Source organism: Vigna angularis, chromosome 5 (genome assembly GCF_016808095.1).
Source record: "Vigna angularis cultivar LongXiaoDou No.4 chromosome 5, ASM1680809v1, whole genome shotgun sequence".
Taxonomy (NCBI): domain Eukaryota; kingdom Viridiplantae; phylum Streptophyta; class Magnoliopsida; order Fabales; family Fabaceae; genus Vigna; species Vigna angularis.
The window spans coordinates 40,241,523-40,266,539 of NC_068974.1; the positions used below are offsets into that span (position 1 = coordinate 40,241,523).

Below are 25,017 nucleotides of genomic sequence, written 5' to 3' on the forward strand. Positions count from 1 at the left end.
ATGAAAAATGAGGAGTATATGGGGTTATGTTTATTTCACAGAATAATAGAATAGAATAATGGATGGTGTTAGGAAATTTCCATTGTATATACACCTCCCCAGCCAAACCAGGTGGCATTATCGTCGTTATACATATATCCAATCACGTTTTTTCTAAACAGCAAATAAAAGAAGAAGAATAGAACTTTGACTGTAGCAACTATGAGATGCAAGTCCAGTTTGTGGCCACTGCTCACTTTGGCGGCACAAAACAATATGTCGGCTACTTCATTCGAGATAAGATTGAATTATTGAATATGCCTAGTCACCCTCAGGACCCTTGCAAAATAGAAGACTGAATATTGGCCTAAAATAAATTATTATGCCCAGTTCAACTTTATTTATTTTTTATCAGTGTATGAATGCAAGTGTGAAATCTCACCTTAATCAAATCGAGTAACCTATGAATAACAAGAACATGAAAAAACTTAACATCTTAAGATTTTAAATCCAGTGTGGTGTTTTTTTTTTATTAATTAACCTCTTCAGATTTTATTCATGGTTACATATTTTTTAGTGTTTGCTTTCCTTTAATTATCAAAATTTTGGATACATAAAATCTTAAGTTATTAGTATTTTATATAGTTTTTTATCATATGATTCATGACTATAACTAACACGTGTATATATATTATATATATAAAACCACTGTTATTTCTTTAATGGACTCGGTGAGGCTTCTAGAGTTTACCCAAATTAAATTCCATAGTGACGACTGTGTATTAGTCTGACAGCCCAAAATATTTACTAATCTCATTAGGTGGCCATTTTCTTGTCTGTGTTTGATTTTGTGTTAGTTGGTGAAAGAGACAGCTAATTTTGTTTGGTTTCGCAAAAGAGAAAAAAAAACTCATAATTAAAGAAAAAACATTATCTCCTTTTGTTAAAGTAAACTAAAAATTTAAAATTTTGTAGATAATTTGTTAGTTAAACTTGATCCATCTGCCGGTGTTTGCCTGCGGATTCGTGTATGTTTGCTCGACAAGTTTTCTCTTAAGAGAAAGATGTGGTACAGAAATCCATGCATTTATTAAGATGTCCAAATCTTAGAAAGGTGATCAAACTTTTAATGCTGTTCCTTGTACTTTAAACTCGGAGCTTATATCCTGTCACAAATAGGTTTTATCTTTACATGGCTTCACCATTGAAGATAAGAAAGCAAACATTGGTTTGTACAGTAACTTTCATTCTACGTAGTTTATGATAATTTTCCTTTTCTTTTGCTATTATCCAATAGTTATTTACACAATTTTCTCAGTCCCGTGATTTAGTAACAGGTTAATTCTTCCCAACTAGTTATAGTTGTTGGCATATAAGTAACAAGTCAACCAGCTATCCTTTTTTTTGCTACTATCTAATAGCGACTACACATTTACACAATATTATTCTAGTCCCATGAATTAACAGGTCAAGTCTCTTCAACCAGTGATCGACCCTAGGTCCTGCAAAAAAGGAACAGTAAATCAAATTATCAGCAGAGAGCCAGAGGAAAACGAAACAGATAGACATGAAGCTAAAACAAGTACCAAAAACATAGGTTAGTTTGATCAACATCGATAGACAAGATGTAAACATTACTGTTTTTGGTGATAATATTTGTCCAGCAGCATCTCTGAATACTCTCCAAAAGTAAGGGCAGAATTTGATGGAATAAGCTGGAAAAGAAATGATAAAAATTCAGCCCATAAGGTCGTTTTTGACATTAGAAACAAGGATTACCTCATTTAATATAAAGGAAGCAGCAGGTTCAGGCCGTATCATCAACATACCGAGATTATACCAGGCAGAATTCTAACATCACAGATTTCAAAGTGAGATGGATTCGTAGTTACTAAATGGTTATGTAAAAAACCATACTTTTTGGGTGGAACCCTGAAATGTTATTGCCTAGCATGCCACATATGATATTGCAAAAGTCACTCCCTTTTCTTTTCTTTCTTTTAATGTCATCTTTTACTTATTCAAATCTCATGGTAAGTTATTTCATGCTAAATGTGAAGAATTATCACGAGCTCAAGAATAATACATACCTCTTTATGAATGCGAACTTCCTCGGGGAAATTGAGTTTTTCATCCCTGTAAAGCATAATTAATGACACATTATTATAGAACTGATCACTGACCTGAGATTTCCCTAATGTTCTACAGAAGATAGCTCCTGACATAACTTAAGCAACAGAACAGTCCAGCATTATTGTTCAGACTTGGAGAGCATACCAGTCCGGTTGCATGAATAATGCAAATGTCGAGCGCTCAATGCCAGAAGACTTCTCCCCCTTGGGAGCCTAAAAGTATCATAGCATTCACATTTTATTACAAAAAACTGCTTATGGAAACTGAACAAAAAAAGGAAATACTTGAGTTAAAGAAATTGCATTTGGTGATAGATGCCAAATATTAGGGAAACACTAGGCAAAGTTCTTTAAAAATTTGTATATAAATATTAATGAATTAATCAATAAATATTTGACATCAAACTTAGTACTACGCTTTTTTTTTGTTACAGCATGGACATTAAGCACGTATCTGTCTATGTAAGATTGAGTAGATCTCCAAGCAAACTAAGAAAATGCTATCTAACAATCAAACTACCAGCATCCCATAACTTCGTAAATAAATGGAAAACAAACAGGAACACTTTCTTCTAAAATGAACTTTATAAAGCATTATTCAGAATATTGAAAATCACTGAAGAATAAGAACATCAGGAGAGATAATTATGACATCAACAATTAGCATGTGTACAAGCTATCAGTGATGCAAAGCATAAAGACAGAAGAGGGAATATACGAAACAACTTCGACGGGATGACCATGACATATTCTACAAGTCTATTAAATATGTATGTCATTGGAATTTCTAAATTACCTGAACACAATGAGGTGTTGCACAAAGATAACTTCCAGAAAGTATTTCAGTGGTTTCACCAATTTGGTATGCTATATCATCTTCTCCGAAGACAACCTATAATATTGAAAAAACAATGACTAAATGGTCTAAGCTTCAAATTTGCAATAATTCAAGCAATGATTTTATTATTTTTTAAGTTAAGGAATACTTCTAGCAGCCACGTGTTACAAACTTTTTCATTATATTCTGTCATATGAATTGACATATTTATCTACCAAAGGAAATGTTTCTAGCAATATACTCTTTTGAACATGACATTATTGGATGAAATTCGTGAGTTCCTAAATCATCGAAGTCACTCATACTTCCTGTTAAAGAGTGATTTACCGGCATCTCCCTATCTAAACTTGCATCATCCTTATCTAAAGCATCTGAATCCACTTCACAAAAAATTCCAATCCAAAATCACTCAACACTGTCAGAAGAAAGGATAAATTTCACCAACACTTACCTGCCCAGAAAGGACGGGTTCTTCACATTGAGAGAAAGATTAACCAGGAACCAGTATTAATGTTGCAATTATGTAATTTTTTAATAATTATGTAATTTTCTAGCAATATACTCTTTTGAACATGACATTATTGGATGAAATTCGTGAGTTACTAAATCATCGAAGTCACTCATACGTCTTATTAAAGAGTGATTTACTGGCATTTCCCTATCTAAAATTGCACCATCCCTATCTAAAGCATCTGAATCCACTTCACAAAAAAATTCCAATCCAAAATCACTCAACAATGTCAGAAGAAAGGATAAATTTCACCAACACTTAACTGCCCAGAAAGGACGGGTTCTTCACATTGAGAGAAAGATTAACCAGGAACCAGTATTAATTAATGTTGCAATTATGTTTTTTAATAATTTATATATCTAATGTTACTTGTAATTCTAGAAGAATTTATACTTTGACAATTTGATCACTTCTTGTTCGAATATAGAGGCCAGCAGCAGTATCAGGGCAAGACATTTCTACACCATCTTTCGTAAACATACCACAAGTTAGACCTACATATTGAATTGAAGTGAAAATTAGGCAAATGATAGCATCTGAAGAACTATAATATTGTTACTCTTTGCAACAATTTAATTTATTAATGTCCACGAACTTCTCCAGTTAAGTTTAACTAGGAAGATAAGGTATAAAAAGTTAATCTTACACTGAATGAAAAAAATGAGAGCACAACACATTTCCTAAAACAATAAACATATAATCAACCTGTCAGTGAACCATGGTCAGTATGCCATCCACACCATGATGACAAAGAGTTACCATCTGGATCTCTGTTAAACATTTGTAACTCGTTAATATATATTCATGCATATGAACATGTACAACTAGAAATGTCTGTGCTGTTCAGGTATATATACTTATATTATACTTATTAAACTTTAGAACTAAAATATACTCTAAACAGCATTTTGAAGTGAGCTGAAAAGCTTTACGGTTCCAGGCTATACATAGAAAGAAATGTTATGCCCTTTAAACAGCCATCAAAATATAAGTGTTCCTCCTAGCATCACATTCAATCTCCTTCACAACTTTTAAGTATAGAAAATGTTTACTCTAGCATCAAGATTGTACCTCAATTATCCCAGTCTTTTGAGAATTCGAGACATGATGATAATTTTATTAGATGTCCAACCTCTACTAGAACCCCTATAATCAGGGTTTAAACTAAAATAAGGATACCAAATAGCCAGTGAGATTGATTTAGTGATGAGGGGTTTTAGTAGGATTAAATAGGATCATAAATTCAAACCACATAGATACTTTTATGTAAAAGAAAAAACCAATATAATGTTTTTTTAATGTGATATCATTCAAGTTCAAATGATTTTGAAATAATAAAACCATAATCTAATTACAATATTAATATTAAAACAATTCAAGGTTTACCATTGTCTTGACTTTAATGTCACCAATTAGAAAAAAATACTAGAGAACACTATCTATGACAGAAATCTTATAACAAGCAAGGAGACAATATACGACATATTTACCCTTGTTGGGAAGGAAAATAATATAGCAAACGTCCTTTGTGACAGCGGGAGCGACGAAGTATTGATTCCAGACCTTCATCCTTACGAGTTTTCATCCCTCTCGATACTGACAAATTGTTTGAGTGTGACAATGTATTAGGACAGAAATAGAAGTGAAAACAAAAGTACAATGGGTTGTTATGAGCACAAAAAGAAATGGTGAGTGACAATTGCCATGACAGTGTGAGGTGAGGTTGCCCTCCACTTACATACTCTTTTTAGGCTCCCCTCCACTAGCATACTCTTTTTGTGGCTCTATCTCTAATGGAAGGGGGGTTTGGGTCCCTTTACGCCCAACGTTATTGCATGTAAATGGATAACACTGTGATATGTGACCCTTTTATTAATTCTACGTTCAAGGATGACTCCTAGCTTAGAGAGCAATGCGAGTGAGGGAAAAAGGAATAAAATGCTTTGAGGTAAATTACGTCTACTACTGCTAAAATGAAACAGTATTATATCCTTTAAAACAATTCCATGAGATATCAGGGGATAAAAATCAAATCCTGTTATTTTCAAGAAAGAATTTCTATACCAGATTCTTTTTTATGCCATGTAAAACCTCTAAGAGCTTCTATATTATTATGAATAAGTCACTTAAACTAGCGAAAAAAAAAAATCTTTACTTGATTCCAAAATAGGACTGAAAATTAACTTTACAAGGAATAAATAAGCAAAAAAGTAGTCGGACTTCCCACAGGCAGCTATTGGAATAAAATAGAAAGCCTGGTGAATACCATAGACCATTCAAGTCTAAAGCCAAATAAAATAGTGCTTCCTGTCTTACCATATTGATCACAGTGATATGCCAACATCAATCCGACATCAAATATCAGCATGCCAAGTGCTTTGAAAGCTACACGTTGAGAATAAATAAATGATGAACTGCAACCAATCACTTTAGCATCAAGAAAAAATAAACCAAGACAATTTATTATCATCCACTAACGTAATCATAGTTTGGAAGAAGTACGAATATCAGGTTAATTTTAGTTCAGAATAATTTAATCATCTATCCTGAAACGATGAAAAGACTATAAGAAAATTACAAAGGAAATGTTGGTGAGAATATCTTCACGTTAGGAAGCACTCAGCTGCTCAAGACGATAAATAAGAAACCAATTATTGGTTGGAAATATTTTAACCAAGAATTCCATTTTAGTAATTTTCAAGACATTAACTCTGTCAAACATGAAATATTCTTTCAATAAGTGTAAATTACGCTAATTAATGTTTCCAGCATCTACAGTAGACCTGTAAAGAGTCGCATAAAACAGACAATAGGTACATGCAGAATGAAACAACAAAAGTTAATTACTGCATTCGCAAAGGCATAACTTATCATCGTGTAAAAATACAGGAAAAAAAATTATCTATAAACACAGCAATATATATCTCCACAAATTAGGTAAACAAAATCAGTTCAGGTTCAGGGCCTACCCACTTCAAGTTCCGGTAAAGTGTTCCTAGGCCATATATTTGATCCACAATATGATGGATACCTGCAGAAAACACAAATCCAAGGAAATGCGCATGATCATAGACAGAGAGATTCAGAGAGAACAACACAATATAATATAAATGCCACTAAGAAAGTAAGAAGGATAAGATGACAATAAAAACGTAAACTACAATGGTTCTATATGATAAAAAAGAAGAACCTGTTGACTGAGGTGATAACTCAGTATAATTCTGTAATAAATTATGTCAATGCCACATCTAAAAGAATAATAATTGAATTATAATATCTTAAATTTCGATTTAAATTTAATTCAATTCTACAAAACTGGTTTGTAAAGTGAAGAGTTGTCTCTTAATTATATACCGTATCTTAACATTATCTGTATTATGTTTGTCCCAATAAACCTCTTCACGTCCAGCATTATGGCGGGTGACTCCTTTAATACATCTTGGGTACTATTATAGAATTGGGATTTGGACTTGACTCAATATGAAGGTCGTTCCAACTCATATACTGATGTTTTGCCCCTATCTCTCTAACCAATATTAGACTTAAGTTTTTTCCAATGTAATAAATATGAAAAAAATTGAAAAATCTGTGATGTTTTCATCTATCATTACCGTTGTATCAAAGAAGTCTCTGTTGTAGGTGTATCAAGTATGGGATTGGCGTAGAAAGATCCCTTTAATATATCTGCACTCCAGGAATAAAAGAAGTAGATAACAAAAATAGACATACTTAATGCATGCATGCAAGCAACTAGACACCAGAATTCCCAAATTCACGGATACAAATTAAATAATATCATTAGTATCATATAGTTTAATTTACTAACTAGAATTATAGATCAGATTTTAATTTTATTAAGAACTTTAACACAACAATCATTACTTTCTTTTGTCACTTCCAGAGCATGTCTTCCTTTCCTTTTGATGCTGTAACCCATACAAGTGGAAATCATAATTTATGTGTAGAATGATCAAATTATATTTCAACAATCTAACATCCTGATTCCAGAAAGCAATTGTAACAATTTCTCCAATGGGCACAGTAACTACAGCAATAACTTTGACAAATCTGTGTGGGATTCTAATTCAAAGCATCTGATTGGTAATGAACCAATCTGGTCTCCATAGAAAACCATTCTGTGCAGAATAAAGCACATCTTCTCAACATCTAACTATCAACTAGAGTTGAAACACCAGAGACCATAGCAATAAACAAAATTTAACCCATAAAAAAATTCAAGGCTTCAAAGAGAAACGACCAAAAATTACTATGTCAAACAGATGAAAGAGGTACCTGGCTTCCCTGACTCGAGTTTCTCTTTCCCATGACTCCAACCAAAATTGTACCTATGAATTAAAGGTGGATAGAAACGGCATAAGTTATTTGCCACCACAGAAAGCTATGGCCACAGGGCCTTGAACTAACGGCAGAAGAAAACATATGTAATGCAAATGAACGAAGCAGAAAATGCAATGCAAAGTGAATATTTAGTAGTAAGAAGTCTTAAATACAGATAAGTTACCTACTGTTAGGATCTTCAAGGTCCTCCTTTACTTCTTTGGGAAGTTTCGCCAATCTGACCAAAAGTTCAAGATATGTTATCATCAACAAAAACATCATCTTCTAGTGGTCTCCTTGAATGATTTAAAACTAGTGCGCCTGGAATATTTGTAGTGACATCATCTCAAAGCACAAACCTTGGTGCAAGTTGCAATAGATTTCTGCGCAGTGAAGGGTATCCTGGAACCTGTAATCAATTTCAATAAAATAATTATGACAGCACAAATTGTAATGCAGGCAGAAATTCAACACACAGGATTTGCCAGCTCCAGAGATGCTACATCATTTTTTATCATCATCACTGTGAAGGAAAAAATTATGTTTATGACAATAACTGGACATAGCATAACCCCATTCCCAATTTATAACAGAAGAAACAACTATACAAACTAGCATAGGGGCTTTGTACAAAAAAATCAGTTTCGGAAGTAAGTGCTACTACACTACATTGTTCAATGAAAAAAAAAATAATAACTGTAACAGTTGGTAAACTGTACTACAGACACAGCTTTCAGTTACTGTTGTTTCAGTTTATGATCTTTTACAGACTTGGTTCAACTGTACATCCAAACATCATCAACAATTAAATCTGTTAAGAGCAACTTCAGAAATCAACGAATTATAACCCCTCCCCATAAGAAAAACAGAGGATTAAACACAAAGAGTGATTATATTTGAAAAAACATAAGTTAATATTTGAAACAAGTTTAATTACTCATTTAGTTCGTATACCATTTTAATCTCTATACACACACTTTTTAATTCATCTTAATCCTTGCGCACCAAAATTGTTAAAACCAAATCGGATAATAAAAAGTGCACGTGTAAAGACAAAAATGACTAGTTTCCAGGAATATGGGTTAATATAAACATTTTGTAGGAACTAAACCAGCGATTAAAACTGAAAAATATGAACAAACACGTGAAACAGTAGCGCATACATCAGAGACGGATAGAATCCCCAACCCATTGGGTCCAAAGCCTTCTTCAATCTTCAACGACAAGTCAGCGTTCTTATCCTGTTACAACGGAGTAAGAACATCAACAATCAAACAAACACACGGCACTGTACAAAAACAAAGACAGAGCCATCAGCGAACAAAGCAAGGCATTACAATAACAGAGGATCAAACAAATATCATACGAATGATAGTAATATTTTAAAGCTGAAAGCCACTTGAACGTCGATTGCGGTCTCTAAAAATTCACACAAACATGGAAAACGAAAACAAAGAACATGAAGGATAGAGAGAGAAACAGATACTTGGAGTTGAAAGAATGAAATAGACGTAGTGGTGAGGGTGGGAAAGGAGGTTTCGGAGGAACGAGACATGGCGTAGCGGGGAACGACAGCGTTTTGAGAAATTGGTTGGGGGAAGCGAAAGAGGGTCAGCGTCTGCATGCTCATGGGACTTTCTTTTGATTTCAAATGAGAACAACCTTTCAAATTGAGTAGAAGAAGAGAAGACCCAAAAGGGTAGTGACGTTACGAATACTCAAATTATTATTTAAATAAATTACTCTTATTTTCTTGTATACGTTATTTATTAAAGTATTTTCCATACTTTTTTAGGAAGAAAAAGTATTTTTTACATGAATTTATAATTAAAATGAATCCAGACGTACATGTCAAAAACATGAATTAATTTTCGTACAAGAAAAAACAATAATTTACATAATTTCTTATCCTAACTTTTAGCGTACCTATGTAATTGTCAATACATGCAAAAGTCATCTTCACACTTCCATTATTCTATCTCCCTACTTTAGCGGATTTCCATATCAACACAATTTAAAACAATTTTGGTTAAATTATTTAAAAAATGTATGCCAGCAGAAATATATATATATATATATATATATATATATATATATATATATACATATATATATATATATATATATATATATACATATATATATATATATATATATATATATATATATATATATATAAAGGTTAACTACAGTGTAGAAAAGATCTTAAAATTTAACTACTGGTAAAAAAAGTTAACTGATGAAAAAGATGGGTTATAATTTTAGAAGCAATAGTATTTTCATTGTTTTTGTTTTAGGTGGATTTTAGGTCAATTTAAGTGATTAGAAAATAATCTAATGTTAAAGTGAATCTATAGTTGGTAATTAATAATTAATATATAAATTTTGAGGTAGACTTTTAATTACTATTGATTTAGTTATAATTTAATTATTAGTTATAATCTAATTACGCTACTTATTCATAAGTTAATTAATATTAATGTTAATATACTTTAATTTATAATCGACTAGTATATTTGATGATTGGTCAAATTTACTCATTGCTATATAACTCGAATTATAATTGATCATTTTTTGTGACTGATAGTCATACGAAATTTTAATTATCTTTCTTTTTTAACTTATCAACTTTTTTTTTTTATGTTTGGTGTTATTTATAAATTTGACTGGGGTTATTTTCTTTAATAGTACTATAGTTCCGTTCAATTCACTAGTTCCAATATTATAATATAACTTTCCACTCCTTGCAATACTATTATTAGTTGTTCGGCAAATTTGACCAATTGTTGCGTGTGATATGCAAAATCGAATATGGATTTCTATTATATGAATCCTTTCCAAATTTTAATATCATTTAAGAACATCTTAAAATAATAGTGCACTTTTTAATTAAATCATTTAATTTCTTGCTTATAGTAAATTCTGTGACTTTTATGTTTTAAAAACATTACTTATAGTTAATTTTTATTCAATACGTTATCTTTAAATAAAATAAGACATGAATATTATGTTATTATGTTAAAATTATAAGAATAATGAAGAATATTTATTAAAAATATAAAAAGTAGGTGTTTGTTTAAAAATTAAAAGAGTACAATGATAATTTTTATTAAAAAATGTAAGAATAAAATATATTTAAAAAGTAAAAAAATGAATGCTATAAAACTCAACTTTGTATAATTAATTTTCATGATTTATATTTTTACTAAAAATTCGAATACCTTTCCGATTAATTAATAGACTTTTTTACCCTATAGAGTAATCATAACAAAACAAGACTTGCTTAGAACCATTGCATTGATTTTCATATATATTCTAATTTGTTCGTAAACAGCTAGTTATTAAAATAATTTTTTATTACTTTTATATTTATACATATGCCTCATGAATTATTTGAACTGTTACACGGGTATTTTCTTTTGTTTTTCAAATATTATATATATCCTTAATCTATTTCTTAATTTTTTTTTCTGTTATACATTAAATAGCGCGGGAAATCTGGTATTGAGCTGTTGGAAAGTGGTGGCAGCACTGGTTCGTTGGTTGCATTGCATAACACAAAGAGGAAGAGAAAACATGGAAGATTCTGGAGCGATTCTCTCTCACATTTCATCACTGAAGGAAATGCTGGATCAGGTATGTATGCATCTGTGTTCATCCTCTCTATTTCTTTCTTCGTTCGTTGTTGATTTATGTTGGAGAAAAGCAGGTAAACGAAGAGATGGAGGCTACTATAGAGATTACTCGAGAGATTGAATCCAGCATCGTCAAATGCGAGGAGATCGAGGCCGATTTGGCAACTAGGGAAGCGGATTTGATCAAAACCTCTGCCATCTTGCAGTTCGACACCGTTGGATACGTCACCGTCGCAGGTATATCATAGACTCTGCTAATTTCAAGTCGCTCTTCATCTTCTAATTTTCAGTTAGTTACATGCATTGCTGTATTAGATGTTTGCTGTCATCAATTAATTCCTGAATTTTTAGAAACAAACAACATGAAAACCTCGTTTGGCAATCAAATAATTTAATTACATGTGTGCACTTCTATTTATAAGATTTGCTCGGTAATGATATACGGTTCAAATTCCTTATTCATCTATAAGTTGATCCATGAGTGAAAAATCCTAAATCAACTGATCGAAAATTAATCGACTACTCTTGATACTTTCTTCTTTTGCTTCCTGCTAGTCTAGGATTTTAGGACCTAGTTATGTGCTTTTTATTTTATAATAGACTAGTAACAAAAATATTATTTAAATAAATATGTAAATATTTACCGGAAAAGCAACTTGTTTTTGATAAAGCAAATATAATTTGTGATTTAGCTTGAAATTTCTGGAAATTTCCTTTCTGGACTTACTTTCTTATATTTAATGTCGCAGACCTTGTCCGATGCTACAAGTTCTTTTTGAGTCACACAATAATTTTTCCCCACACACCTATCAGATTTATTTGAAAAGTCCATAGACATCGTTATAACATACTATAGGATTTTTGGGACTTGTTAATTAACAAGTTTGATGAATTGAGTCTTAGTACCACTAACCCCTCCCCCTTTGGAAAAAAATGAAGGCAGTGCAGGGATTGTTTGGATACATGTTAGAAATATTTTTGAGAGTTTCGCTACTTAAAAAAATAAAGTTTTCTTTTCAACAGGGAAACTCCTATAAACACATTATTTTATCCAAACAGGTTCATAGTCTTGATTTTTCACTCCATGTTAAGTTTACATATTTACCTCTAATATATTTTTTTAACCTAAAACCTCAAAAGATTAGATGTATGGGTCGTTGTCGCTTGAATGCTGTTCCACATGCACATCTTTATCTAACAGTGAGCATTTTTGTCAGACTTGCACCACAAATTAGGTCGAGAGAACTATATAAGCAAATGTGACATTACATCCAATTCAAACTGTTAAGATACTATATGTGTGAGCCTTTCCACTAATGTAAGTATTACTCAACATATCTATCTCTGCGCACTCCAATAATATGTTTCTTCCAAACTCATGAATCTTGGTCTATGTAGTTTATATGAACATTAAATTTATTCATCCAAAATTAAATATGTATGTTACTTCCTCAAAAAAAGTTTCCCGTCCCTTTTCCGACGTTCTGGAGATGTTTGCTTACATATACAAGAGCTAATTCTGAACGAAATAAATGTTGCAGATTTGAAGTTGTTGGGATAAAACGAAAAGTATGGGTCCCTGGAATTCAGGAACTTTTGTTCCCATACCACAAATAATGGTGCCAACTTTTCCGGTTTTCCAGCACAGCCACCCAAGCTTTGTTTTATTTGTTTCTTTTCCTTTATAAATTGGAAGCCAGTGTGTGCAGTAGAGTAAGAGTCCTCCACCGAGAAGAAACTTTCCGTGAGAGAGTGAAGGTGAAGACATTCACCAAGAAGAAAATTTCGGTGAAGTGAAGCCACGGTAGTGTGAGTGAAAAACAGAGAGAGTCTGTTTTGTGAGTGTGAAAAACTGAGAGTTTTGTGTACCATCCGAGAGGGTGAGATATTTATTGAGAGATCCTTAGAGAGTGAGAGAAACACTGTAATCCTACTTTCATAGTGGAGATATTTTTTCTGGACTAGGTCCCGTGGTTTTTTCCGAGAGGATTTTCCACGTTAAAATTTCAGGTGTTATTTTTCTCTACGCTTTCATTTTACGCTTCCGCATAGTGCCCATTTTGGGATTCACAGAGGAGGGAACAAGTACCGCTGTTTCCCAACAGTGGTATCAGAGCTACCGGTTCGAAAAAGTCAGAATCCTGTAAAACTCAAGATGGAAGGAGACATGTTCAAGCTAACTGCGGATAATTATTCCTACTGGAAGCCGATGATGGAAGATCATCTATACTGCAAGGATTTGTATGAGCCGATCACAAATCTGGAAATTCCGGAAGGGAAGGCCGAAAAAGACTGGGAGATTCTGAATCGTAAAACAGTGGCTATGATTCGGAAATACATCGACAGAAGTCTCTTTGAGCATGTATCGACTTATACCAATGCGTATGAGTTATGGACAAAGCTTGAATCAATGATTCAAAAGAAGACTCCCAGGAACAAAGCTCACCTAGTCAGACGACTCGTAAAGTTGGAGTACACTGACGACCAGAATATGATCGAGCACCTCAACACCTTCAAAGGTATTGTGAATCAATTAATGAAGGCAGATATGAAGATTGATGACGAGCTACAAGCTCTTCTACTCCTTAGTTCTCTACCAGAGAGTTGGGACACGTTGGTGGTCACTCTCAGTAACTCAGCACCAGATGGAAAGCTCAGTCTGGATAACATCACAGACAGTTTACTGAATGAAGAATCCAGAAGGAAAGAAAGGGGATCGAGTAGTCACTCAGAAGCCAATGTTGTTGAGAATAGAGGAAGGAGTGAAAATAGAAGCAAAGGAAAACGTGAAAAGTCACGAGGAAGATTCAAGTCTCGTTCCAAAGGTCTGACATGCTTTTATTGTGGAAAAGATGGTCACAAGAAGCCAGAATGTAGATTCCTGAAGAGAGATCAGAAGAATGGAACTGTACACCCTGATATGGTAGATCCCAAAAAGAAGTTGGAGGAAAAGACCACAACAGCGGTGGTATCAAATGATGAGAATGTGTTCCTTATCACTGAGGTAAACTATCTAAATATTGCTTTTGATGATTGCACATGGATAGTAGATACCGGAGCATCTTTCCATGTTACTCCTCATGAGGGATTCTTCTCATCCTATCAAAAAGGAGATTTTGGAACAGTGAAGATGGGAAATCATGTCACAAGCAAAATTATGGGCATAGGAGAAGTGACTTTGACGACAGAAAATGGAAACAAACTTGTGCTGAAGGAGGTAAGACATGTACCAGAGATACGTCTAAACCTTATCTCAGTCGGTAAGCTAGATGATGCTGGAATGAATAACCAATTCAGCGATGGAAGATGGAAACTCTGTCTAGGAAGCATGATTGTTGCTCGAGGCAAGAAGGAAGGTTCCTTGTACTGCATGCAAGGAAAAATATACAAAGGAGAGACAAATGTTGCTCAAGAAGAAAGTAAGGAGTTGTGGCACAAAAGACTAGGCCACATGAGCGAGAAGGGATTAGAGATCCTCGCAAAAGATCATCTCCAAAGTATAAAAGGACAACCACTTGAATTATGTGAAGACTGCCTAGCAGGTAAGCAGCGTAGAGTGTCCTTCCGTAGATCTGAAAGTGGAAGAAGAAAAGAGCATATTTTGGATCTTGTACACTCAGATGTTTGCTCAACATCTGAAAAGTCCCTTGGTGGTGCTCAATATTTTGTTACCTTCATTGATGACCACTCTAGAAAATTGTGGGTCTATCCATTGAAGAGAAAAGATGAAGTTCTACGAATCTTCAAGGAGTTTCACGCCTCAGTTGAACGTGAAACTGGCAGAAAGTTGAAATGTCTGAGAAGTGATAATGGTGGAGAGTATAGAGGTCCATTCGAGCACTATTGCAAGACTCATGGGATCAAACATGAGAAAGTACCTCCCAAGACACCTCAGATGAACGGTGTAGCTGAAAGATTCAACAGAACGATTGCCGAGAAAGTCAGAAGCATGTTGTCTCACGCAAAACTTCCCAAGACATTCTGGGGGGAGGCAGTGCTAACAGCAACTCAATTGATCAACTTATCACCATCAAGACCATTGAATGGTAAGATCCCAGAAGAAGTATGGTCTGGTAAAAAGGCCTCATATCGCAACTTGAGAGTCTTCGGATGTAAGGCATCAGTTCACATTCCGAAAGATGAAAGAGCAAAGCTCGATGCTAAAGCGAAAGAGTGCATATACCTTGGTTCTCCAAGAGATGAATTTGGTTTCAGATTATGGGATCCTGCAAACAGAAAGATTGTTCGAAGCAGAGATGTGGTGTTCTTTGAAGATCAGACGATCCAAGACATCAAGAAAGTGGATAAACCAACACTTAAGCTGATAAGTGATCAAAGCCCTATTGTGATGAACAACTCACGGGGAGAGTCTCATCAAGCCGAACCAGAGTTACAACTTGATGAAATGGCTGAAGAAGCTGATCAACCTAATCTGACGGAAGAAGATCAACCAATTGAGGATGCTCCGCAAGAACCCCAATTGAGACGATCAACAAGGCAGAAGCAACCGTCAAGAAGGTATTTTTCAGATGAATATGTTAATTTTACTGATGAAGGTGAACCTCAAAGCTTTGTAGAAGCAATGGAGATGAAAGACAAAGGCAAATGGTTGCAAGCCATGGAAGAAGAGATGCAATCCTTAAAGGAAAATCAGACTTATGATTTGGTAGAATTACCAAAAGAAAGAAGAGCATTGCAGAACAAATGGGTGTTCAAGCTCAAGAATGAAGAGAACAACCCAAGCCCAAGGTACAAAGCACGAATTGTCGTGAAGGGATGCAACCAGAAGAAAGGAATAGACTTTGACGAAATATTTTCACCAGTGGTGAAGATGACATCCATTAGAGCAATTCTCGGCCTGGCAGCAACACTAGACCTGGAGATTGAACAACTGGACGTCAAAACAGCATTCTTACATGGAGACCTAGAAGAAGAAATTTACATGAAGCAACCAGAGGGTTTTGAAGAACCAGGCAAAGAACACTTGGTGTGTCATCTGAAGAAAAGCCTCTATGGTCTGAAGCAAGCTCCAAGACAATGGTACAAGAAATTTGATTCCTTCATGATCCAACATAATTTCAAGAAGACCTCCGCAGATCATTGCGTGTTTGTGAAGAATTATGAAAATGGTGAGTCCGTCATACTTCTCTTGTATGTTGATGATATGTTGATTGTAGGGAAGGACAAAATTAAAATAGCTGCTCTCAAGAAAGCATTGAGCAAGTCTTTTGCCATGAAAGACCTGGGTGCAGTAAAGAAGATACTTGGAATGAAAATCTCCAGAGATCGTTCTAGAAGAATGCTATGGATATCTCAAGAAGATTACATTGAGAAGATTCTCAAAAGGTTCAACATGCACAATGCCAAATCTGCTCGTGTTCCAATTGCTGGACATTTCAAACTCAGCAAGTCTCAATGTCCAAAGAATGAAGAAGAAAAGGAAGAAATGAACAAGGTACCCTACTCTTCTGCCGTGGGTAGCCTTATGTATGCAATGGTTTGTACAAGGCCAGATATTGGCTATGCTGTAGGAGTTGTGAGCAGATACCTGTCGAATCCAGGAAAAGAGCATTGGGAAGCTGTTAAATGGATACTAAGGTATCTAAGAGGATCTGCCAAAAGAAGCTTGTGTTTTGGCAATGGAGATCTAAAGCTAATCGGATATTCAGACTCAGACATGGCTGGAGATGTCGATTCAAGGAAGTCAACATCAGGTTATCTGATTACTTTTGCAGGGGGAGCTGTTTCTTGGCAGTCAAAACTACAAAAATGTGTGACATTGTCTACTGCTGAAGCAGAGTATGTAGCGGTGACTGAAGCCTCTAAAGAGATGCTATGGATGAAGAATTTCCTAAGTGAATTAGGACATGATCAAGATGATTATGTGGTGAATTGTGATAATCAAAGTACCATTCATCTAACCAAGAACCCCATGTTCCATTCACGCTCGAAGCATATCGACGTGCGGTATCACTGGATACGAGAAGCGCTGGATGAGAAGAAATTGAAGATAGAGAAAATCCATACAGACTTGAATTGGTCTGAAATGATGACTAAATCAGTACCAACCAAGAAGGTTGAAGATTGTTGCCAAGGTGCTGGTCTGGTGGTATCTTCCAGATAGAAGACCCATTTATTTGTTTTATGGGGGAGTTTTGTTGGGATAAAACGAAAAGTATGGGTCCCAATAAGCTGGAATTCAGGAACTTTTGTTCCCATACCACAAATAATGGTGCCAACTTTTCCAGTTTTTCAGCACAGCCACCCAAGCTTTGTTTTATTTGCTTCTTTTCCTTTATAAATTGGAAGCCAGTGTGTGCAGTAGAGTAAGAGTCCTCCACCGAGAAGAAACTTTCCGTGAGAGAGTGAAGGTGAAGACATTCACCAAGAAGAAAATTTCGGTGAAGTGAAGCCACGGTAGTGTGAGTGAAAAACAGAGAGAGTCTGTTTTGTGAGTGTGAAAAACTGAGAGTTTTGTGTACCATCCGAGAGGGTGAGATATTTATTGAGAGATCCTTAGAGAGTGAGAGAAACACTGTAATCCTACTTTCATAGTGGAGATATTTTTCTGGACTAGGTCCCGTGGTTTTTTCCGAGAGGATTTTCCACGTTAAAATTTCAGGTGTTATTTTTCTCTACGCTTTCATTTTACGCTTCCGCATAGTGTCCATTTTGGGATTCACAGAGGAGGGAACAAGTACCGCTGTTTCCCAACAGAAGTTCTAGTTAGTAGTTACTTTAGAAAGCATTCATTTGTCGGAATTTGGATCTTTAGCTAATTTTCCTTGAACAATTCATAGATTGGAGATCTTGTTTTTGCTGTTCAACTTACGTACATAGTCACAATGTTTTTCTATTCATTTATAGCTGATTTAAAGGCTTCAGCAAGTACCTTGGAGAAGGAGTTATGCAGTCTTAGAATGAAGCGAGATGGGATCGTTAATGAAATGGATGAAAAACGGTATTGATAAACACTTAATTAGTATACATAGATGAAGTTATTGAAGTCCAATTTTGAACCGGGTTTTCCGTAACTCCGCCAGCAAATGCTGAAGTTATTTTTCATAGCGGCAACATATCTCAAAAATCAATCATATAAAGCAAGAAGTATCAGTTTTGAAGTAGATGTAAGGCTATAAGATTGCTATATGTCTTCGCATTTATTTTGGGGCACTTTGAGGAATTGAAATGACAAAAACTGCCCCCGGAGATTCATACGAAGTATGGGATCCGTGTTATTTCTAAAAGTAATATAAGATCTAGTTTGAGGACCAGTTCTATGATCCTTTAGCTGACTGAATATAGTTTTCGAAACTAGTTTCTCACTTCTCTTTGCTTGCTATGTTGCTAATATAATAGAACATATGCATTAGTGCCTTCATGTATTTGTCTGTGTGTTTATGTATTTCATCTTCGAATACAATTTGAATCCTCACTTCAAGCTTTCTCATCATGGGATCTAATTCTAAAATGAAGTTAGTCCTCCGTGGAAGTGACATTATCTTTTGTAACGTTACATCTCAATTTTGATGACTGAGTGATTACTTTTTATACAGGGGAGCTTTTACAACACTATGTCTAGAATTTCAGAAAGAAATTGACAAGAAAGAAGATTGTGAAGTGAGATCTTTGTTGTTGGAGAAAGATTCCCTCGAAAATGAAATTGAACTTATGGATAAGAAAAATAATGTCTTGGAAAATTCAGTATTGGCATTTGTGGAGGAGATTCTCGAAGATCTTCATAGTTCGAACTCAGGTAGATTTTTTAACCTTTGTCCAATGAAAGTTCTATATTACTATCAATATAAGAATTGAATAGGAAAACAGGTTTTAAATTTCTCTTGTGATCTGTGTATCGCTAGTGGCAAGAGACATTTTTTTTTTGTTGTATCTGTGTTGTGTGAGAATTGCTTGTGCTGTTTGGGATAATTTGCTAATCCTTTACTTATAATTTATTTTCTCACTCTAAACCAAATATAAGACGACATACACAGGGAATTTAATATATATGCACAAATTTTGGTATATAAAACTAATTATTAAAGTTAATAAAGTATTAGATGTTGATTATTGACAGTGAGGTTTTGTAACCTTTCCAATCCACTTCCCCGTGCCCCGTAATGCAGCATTACAAGTTCAGATACAGAGGAGTACCTGGGAGAATGAGAAATTGCTTAAGGATATCAATGATTTGAAGACTACACTGCTTTCAGCAATTGGGACCAGTGGTGACGGTCAATAAGTTCCTTTGTTTAAGAAATTAACAGGAGTTTCAAGTCAAGTAGTCAGGTTTGGTCATTACTGATATTTTACTGATGTTTAGAGATGGATATAAACTTGGAAAGTTACTTAAGAACTAAACAGCAGCCTATTTTCCTTGTTCTGGCAAGTGATAAAAACAAAACAATGCCAGAATGCTAGTCCATTTGGTTCATTACTAATTAGCATCATGATATCTCATTCATATTCTCTTATATTACTTTAATTTAACCTAGATACGGAATATATGAAGAGTAGCTTTTAGCAAATAAATGGCCACTGCGCACATTTGAATCGAAACTAAATTATGGTCACAAAGTCCCAGGCACCAGATACAGGCAACAACTATATGAAGAGTTGAAGATAAAAAAATGAAGCACGTGTTATTGCTCCATTGAAGTTGGCAGGTGTAAAGAACTGCAATCAGGTCCGTGAAAGATAGTTTTCTTGTTGAATTATCTCCCTTGCGGAGTATGAGCTTTACAGGGCAACAAACTCTTAGCGGTGAAGCAGCTTTTCACGTTTGGATACAGTTGCCTCCTGAGGATTATGCTGCCTCACATGTGGGTTATGGCCACTAGCCTGTGTTGGTCAACTACAGACTTAACAAGCTTATAGATTTTGAATTGGTACGACAACATTAAGACAAGGAAGTATTTCCATTTCGTACTCTCTGTATGTACTTTTTTTTCCCGCAGGGAGTGCTTGACATCGTTCGTACCTGAAAAGAGACTTCCTCATATCATTTTCTAGCTCTCAGAAGGACAAATATGCTCATTTAAGTTGCTCTTTTTGGGTAGGGGTCCTGCTCGTAGTCTCCACAAGCTTGCTTATTGATATTACGTAATAGTATGTGACTGTTTGGTCACCATCAGCTTCAGTTTGGGACCCATAATTTAGAGCATTGGTTCTGCTTAAGTATGACAGTAAGAAACAAACTGGGGCTTTCAGGTTATTATTTGAGTAAGGTTGCTCATAAATGACTCATTCATCAAATTGTGAAACGGCCAACCTTTTCTTCAAATTGCAAGGTATTTTTCCACTTGAAACAGGTTTCCCATACTTGCGTCTCTGTTCATTTTTAACTTCGGACTGAATTTCCTTGGGCTGTAACTTATTACAAGTTTTACAGTGTTGAGTTTCAGATTTTCAATTTTATTGCTGCAGTTATAATGTCATCTCTGATCTTATAACTACAAACAGTAAAGCAAAATACTTTCCTTCAAAATATAGGTACGCAGGGCTTAGTTATATGCAGAACGATGCCTATCCATCTAAAGGTTCTTGACTTGTCAATTTTGATTTAGCCCTTTCAACATCAAATGAGTGAGAATCATGCTCATCGTTTACGGTACTATCGACAACGCTGCAATTATTTTAACTTCCAGGTGAATTTGATGTGGAGGGTTTTGGGGATCTGTATTACTTAAACCTGCACAATAATTCAGAATGCACGATGCCGTTGCACGTAGGAAACAATTCATAGTCATAATTGATCTACTTAAAACTATATAAAAAAAGTAGCAATTTAAAGTAATGATAAATATTAAATCAAAATAAAATATTTTTTAACATGCTGTAATTCGTCCTGTAATAATGTGAGGCCACAAACCAGTAATGGCTCCTTCGAGTCAAAGAGAAACGCTTGGAACCCAAGAGATGGAAAACAACAGGAAGCTCCCTCAGCCAAGTAAAGGAGTGTGTGGTTTACAAAATAAATTGAATTGAGGAGGAACACCAAAAGAATTATGTCTTCTGCATCAGAGACAGTGAACTTGTTTACCACGTGAATATCACGTGCAACACAAAGATTGATTTTGGTTTCCTACAAATTTTCTTTTTGCTATCAACGCAGCTGCAAGACATCTGTAAGTTACTTTAGGTTTTGATTTATACCCAAATGAAGTGTTTTGTTTTTGTTTTCTCCATCTTCAAGTCTTCATCTAAAACTTTATAAAGGATGTGTTAGGAAACTGGTTAAAATTTCGTTAAACTGGTTGTAAATTCCATATAACTAGTTTTATTTGGAATATTTAGGTTGAGTTTTATACTTTATGAATTTAGTTAGAATGAATTGATAGGATTATCTAATAATAAACTGTATAAAATATATCTTTTATGTAACTGTGTATAATTCATCACAGATTTTGCTGATAAAAAAAAATAAAAGTTCATATAGATAAAACGTCAAGTTTTACACTAATTATTGAGAGCTTAACACTATCTTTTCTCCTCGCCTCAAGCTTGGAATCGACGAGCTTTATGTTATTATAGTTAACCGGATAATTTATCTGAAAATTAAATTCTTTCAATAACTTCTTATACATGTATGGTTTTATTGTCTCCATTCCAAGATGCTAGTCACATATTTTAAAATTTTCACCTTTTCAAACAAAATTATGATTACTTAGACGTTTATACTTTTGTAATATACTTTTTCATTTTTTTAGGCGGTCACTGCGTGTTATATATTAAAAATAAATATGTCTTTAAATTCATACAAATATGATATTTTATGAGAATGTTGTCTTTAAAATTTGTCCTTCCTCTTCATTGGTGAAGATTTTATCAAACAAGTTGCGAATCACAATGTTAAATAAACAGTGCATGACAAAAGTTGAAGATCTTCAAACTGTTTTCTCTTTTAGCCAACTATTCATAGCATATAGGATTAGCATGATTCTGTTCAAAATGATTGAATCAGTCATCATTATATATACTACTGTTCAGAAGCTGTTACAGGATCAAGATCTTCACAACCTTATTTTTATACTCATAATTTTACCACTCACTTTTAACATTTTTATTTACCACATTTCAATGAAAAATATGTTACCATGTATATAACACACACACATATGTGTGTATATATATATATATATATATATATATATATATATATATATATATATATATATATAATTTTACCATTTCTTGTAGATTATGGCTTTTGTTTAGACTGCACATGTTAATTTTCTTGATGATGAAGAACTAAATTACTTTATCAAACAAAATTATGCTTCTATATAACATCTGCAAAAGTGACCAACATATATAAGTGTAGCGTGTAGGTGATGAACACTTAACAGTAACCTATTGATACCAATTCTTGTTCAGAAGATCATATGGCCAAAAGTGGTAATAATATACGTCTTTCACAGGTTTCCATGCATATTTTATCTATAAAAAACAGTTTATTTTATTAGATAAATAACTTTTAGCATACTATTGTAAATATTTTATCTTTTAATCAATTTCATCTCCATTATCAAATATATAGTTTGACCACTTTTAGTGAATTACCCTCTTTTAATCACATTTTCTGTCTTCTAAAATAATTTAGCTTTCAAAATAATTATTAGGGACATATTTTTCTAACAATGTTTTGAGTGAAAAAAATTAAAAAATCATAAATTAAAAAGAGAGTCGTTAAAAAGGTATATATAGCTTTAACTAGTTTTTTAAAATCAATTAATCAATGAGATATATTAAAGTGTATTGATTCATGTTAGTTTTCAAATTTAATAATATTAAAATTGAATTTCTGACTTTCTCCATTCCACATGATGATAGGAATCTGGTGCACAGAAGTACTTGGTGGAGATAAGATTGAAAGCCCTAAGCATCCCTTTTGGAAAGTCATAATTTTATTGTATGAGGTGGAATAACAAAACAAAAGGAAGGAGAGAGACACAGAGTTTGTTGTATGGTTTTGAACGTTCCTTCTTCTTTATTATTGAACCTTGCCAGAACTGTTGGGGCCCAAACTATAACTCTGCTCAAACAGCTGAAAAAAAATTATTATATCTCTCACCTTTTATCAATTTTTACCTTAACCAAAACTACTTAAAGAAATAGAGAAAGTAATAATTGAAATAAACTATTTTAAATATTTATAATGTATATTTGTTCTATGATAACATGTAACAACATCACACACACAAAAAATTAGTGTAAGAGATTATCTAATAATTTCTATTGTTGGGACATCTCATATGATCCACCACAAACCCCACGTTTGGTTTCTTCATTGGCGACCAGGGAAAGGTAGGAGCACAGGACCACCACAAAACCCTTTATTTTTTTTTCCTTTTACCCTATATAAGTGCACTCATCACCCTCCTTTTTCATGCAATTTAATCATAACCTCATGTTGCAACTGGATTGCACATCCAAAGCCTCTCAAAAAGTGATCCACAAAGCATAAAGAGAGAGCACACACAAATGCCCTATAAAGTACACTACATGTTTGAAAAAGAGAAAAGAGGAAACAAGGCAAGCCCCAACAGCTTCACCATTCATGAAGAGAAGATGAAGTTGGAAGCTGAAGCCATTGGAGTATCCAAAAGAAGACTAATGGGCAAAGGCATGGGTGCCCTTCTCAAAGAAGGTAGAGGAAGGTTTTATATACTTAGAAGATGTATCATTATGCTTCTATGCTCCCATGATTAGTTAGTGTTTATAACTTTTGTTCATAATATTATAGTACTTTTACTATAAATTTTGTATATCATTCTCTACTTAAGAGAGAAGAGAAAGAAAGTTATTCTAGTTCACATCTAATTCCTTTCTTTTATATATATATATATATATATATATATATATATATATATATATTCTCCTTTTACTTTTTTTCCTCTTCTTCTTGATCTATAGTTGTAATCCATATATAAATCAAGTGATCTATTTTATATATGTATGTATTATATACTATATATATATGTATATCATGATGATCACTGTTCTATCCTTTTTTACTCTAATCTCAATGAAACTATTCATCCTGCAAGTTATTTCTGACTAAACTTTTTAGACTTATATGGTACTAATGGTGAAGAATGTATCAGTGGCATAAAGAATGAGATGAAGAAGCTGGTTTTGTTGTAAATGATCTTAGTTTCACTAAGCTGTTATTATCTATGTACATTAACTATATATATATGCCTTTAATCTCTCTTGGTGATTTTTCAATGCATTCTGATCACTAACTAACAAGAAATTTTTCAATAGCAGTGAGTCAGTGACTAATCAATACCAGAAGCAGCTTTTAGATTCTGCCAAAGGATAAAGTAAATTAATTGATGGGAACACCTTACAAAGATAGAAGTGTGGTTGAGAGATACTTTTTGTTCAGAAAAGAAATTCTGCATTTTCCATAAAAAAAATATATTATCACAAGCTTTTCTAACTTGTACCTAAACATATCTATAGTGTTTCTGTACCTTCTAACTTCAAAGAGAAATTTTTTTCCATCTGCTGCGCTCATTTTTAGTTTTGTTGAATTAGAGCCAGTAGTGATAATACACACACACACACACATATATA

General features: G+C 33.8%; 3 protein-coding genes and 1 long non-coding RNA gene across 6 annotated transcripts; 3 read left to right on the forward strand and 1 right to left on the reverse strand.

The window, feature by feature from the left end:
• Positions 1–1,100: 1,100 nt before the first annotated feature.
• Positions 1,101–9,483, reverse strand: LOC108338833 (uncharacterized). Of its 3 annotated transcripts, none has more exons than XM_017575873.2 (16): positions 9,285–9,483; positions 8,962–9,039; positions 8,158–8,207; positions 7,983–8,036; positions 7,754–7,806; positions 7,072–7,144; positions 6,430–6,491; positions 5,777–5,845; positions 4,951–5,056; positions 4,166–4,230; positions 3,854–3,954; positions 2,908–3,003; positions 2,257–2,324; positions 2,070–2,115; positions 1,566–1,694; positions 1,101–1,481 (listed from the first exon to the last, which is right to left on the reverse strand). In XM_017575873.2, exons 1-15 carry the CDS (start codon positions 9,426–9,428, stop codon positions 1,614–1,616), a joined length of 1,146 nt encoding a protein of 381 aa, XP_017431362.1. In that variant the 5' UTR covers positions 9,429–9,483; the 3' UTR covers positions 1,101–1,481; positions 1,566–1,613. The 3 variants fall into 3 exon arrangements, 2 of the variants coding, with proteins under 2 accessions (XP_017431362.1, XP_017431361.1); XM_017575872.2 differs by having other exon boundaries at positions 1,107–1,481; positions 1,618–1,694; XR_008248868.1 differs by lacking the exon at positions 1,101–1,481 and having other exon boundaries at positions 1,622–1,694; positions 2,207–2,324.
• A 1,819-nt stretch (positions 9,484–11,302) lies between these two features.
• LOC108339992 (uncharacterized) lies at positions 11,303–18,401 on the forward strand. Its single transcript, XM_052878270.1, has 3 exons — positions 11,303–11,434; positions 11,508–11,670; positions 18,301–18,401. The coding sequence occupies exons 1-3, from the start codon at positions 11,375–11,377 to the stop codon at positions 18,399–18,401; spliced, it is 324 nt and encodes a 107-aa protein (XP_052734230.1). The 5' UTR covers positions 11,303–11,374.
• A 594-nt stretch (positions 18,402–18,995) lies between these two features.
• LOC108339498 (uncharacterized) lies at positions 18,996–21,158 on the forward strand. The gene is made up of 3 exons (XR_008248869.1): positions 18,996–19,189; positions 19,560–20,723; positions 20,926–21,158. It is a non-coding gene; the product is annotated as an uncharacterized LOC108339498 (long non-coding RNA).
• A 2,592-nt stretch (positions 21,159–23,750) lies between these two features.
• LOC108339499 (small polypeptide DEVIL 4-like) lies at positions 23,751–24,239 on the forward strand. Its single transcript, XM_017576627.2, has one exon. The coding sequence runs from the start codon at positions 23,917–23,919 to the stop codon at positions 24,142–24,144; it is 228 nt and encodes a 75-aa protein (XP_017432116.1). The 5' UTR covers positions 23,751–23,916; the 3' UTR covers positions 24,145–24,239.
• The last annotated feature ends 778 nt before the right edge of the window (positions 24,240–25,017 follow it).

Coding starts and splice junctions, on each gene's coding strand:
- LOC108338833 (XM_017575872.2), bottom strand. CDS start 9,428: ATGAGCATGCAGACGCTGACCCTCTTTCGCTTCCCCCAACCAATTTCT. Junction 9,040..9,284: donor TTTCATTCTTTCAACTCCAA/GTATCTGTTTCT, acceptor CCGTTGTAACAG/GATAAGAACGCTGACTTGTC. Junction 6,492..7,071: donor GAGACTTCTTTGATACAACG/GTAATGATAGAT, acceptor TGTTTTCTGCAG/GTATCCATCATATTGTGGAT.
- LOC108339992 (XM_052878270.1), top strand. CDS start 11,375: ATGGAAGATTCTGGAGCGATTCTCTCTCACATTTCATCACTGAAGGAA. Junction 11,435..11,507: donor TGAAGGAAATGCTGGATCAG/GTATGTATGCAT, acceptor GGAGAAAAGCAG/GTAAACGAAGAGATGGAGGC. Junction 11,671..18,300: donor TGGATACGTCACCGTCGCAG/GTATATCATAGA, acceptor ATTCATTTATAG/CTGATTTAAAGGCTTCAGCA.
- LOC108339499 (XM_017576627.2), top strand. CDS start 23,917: ATGCCCTATAAAGTACACTACATGTTTGAAAAAGAGAAAAGAGGAAAC.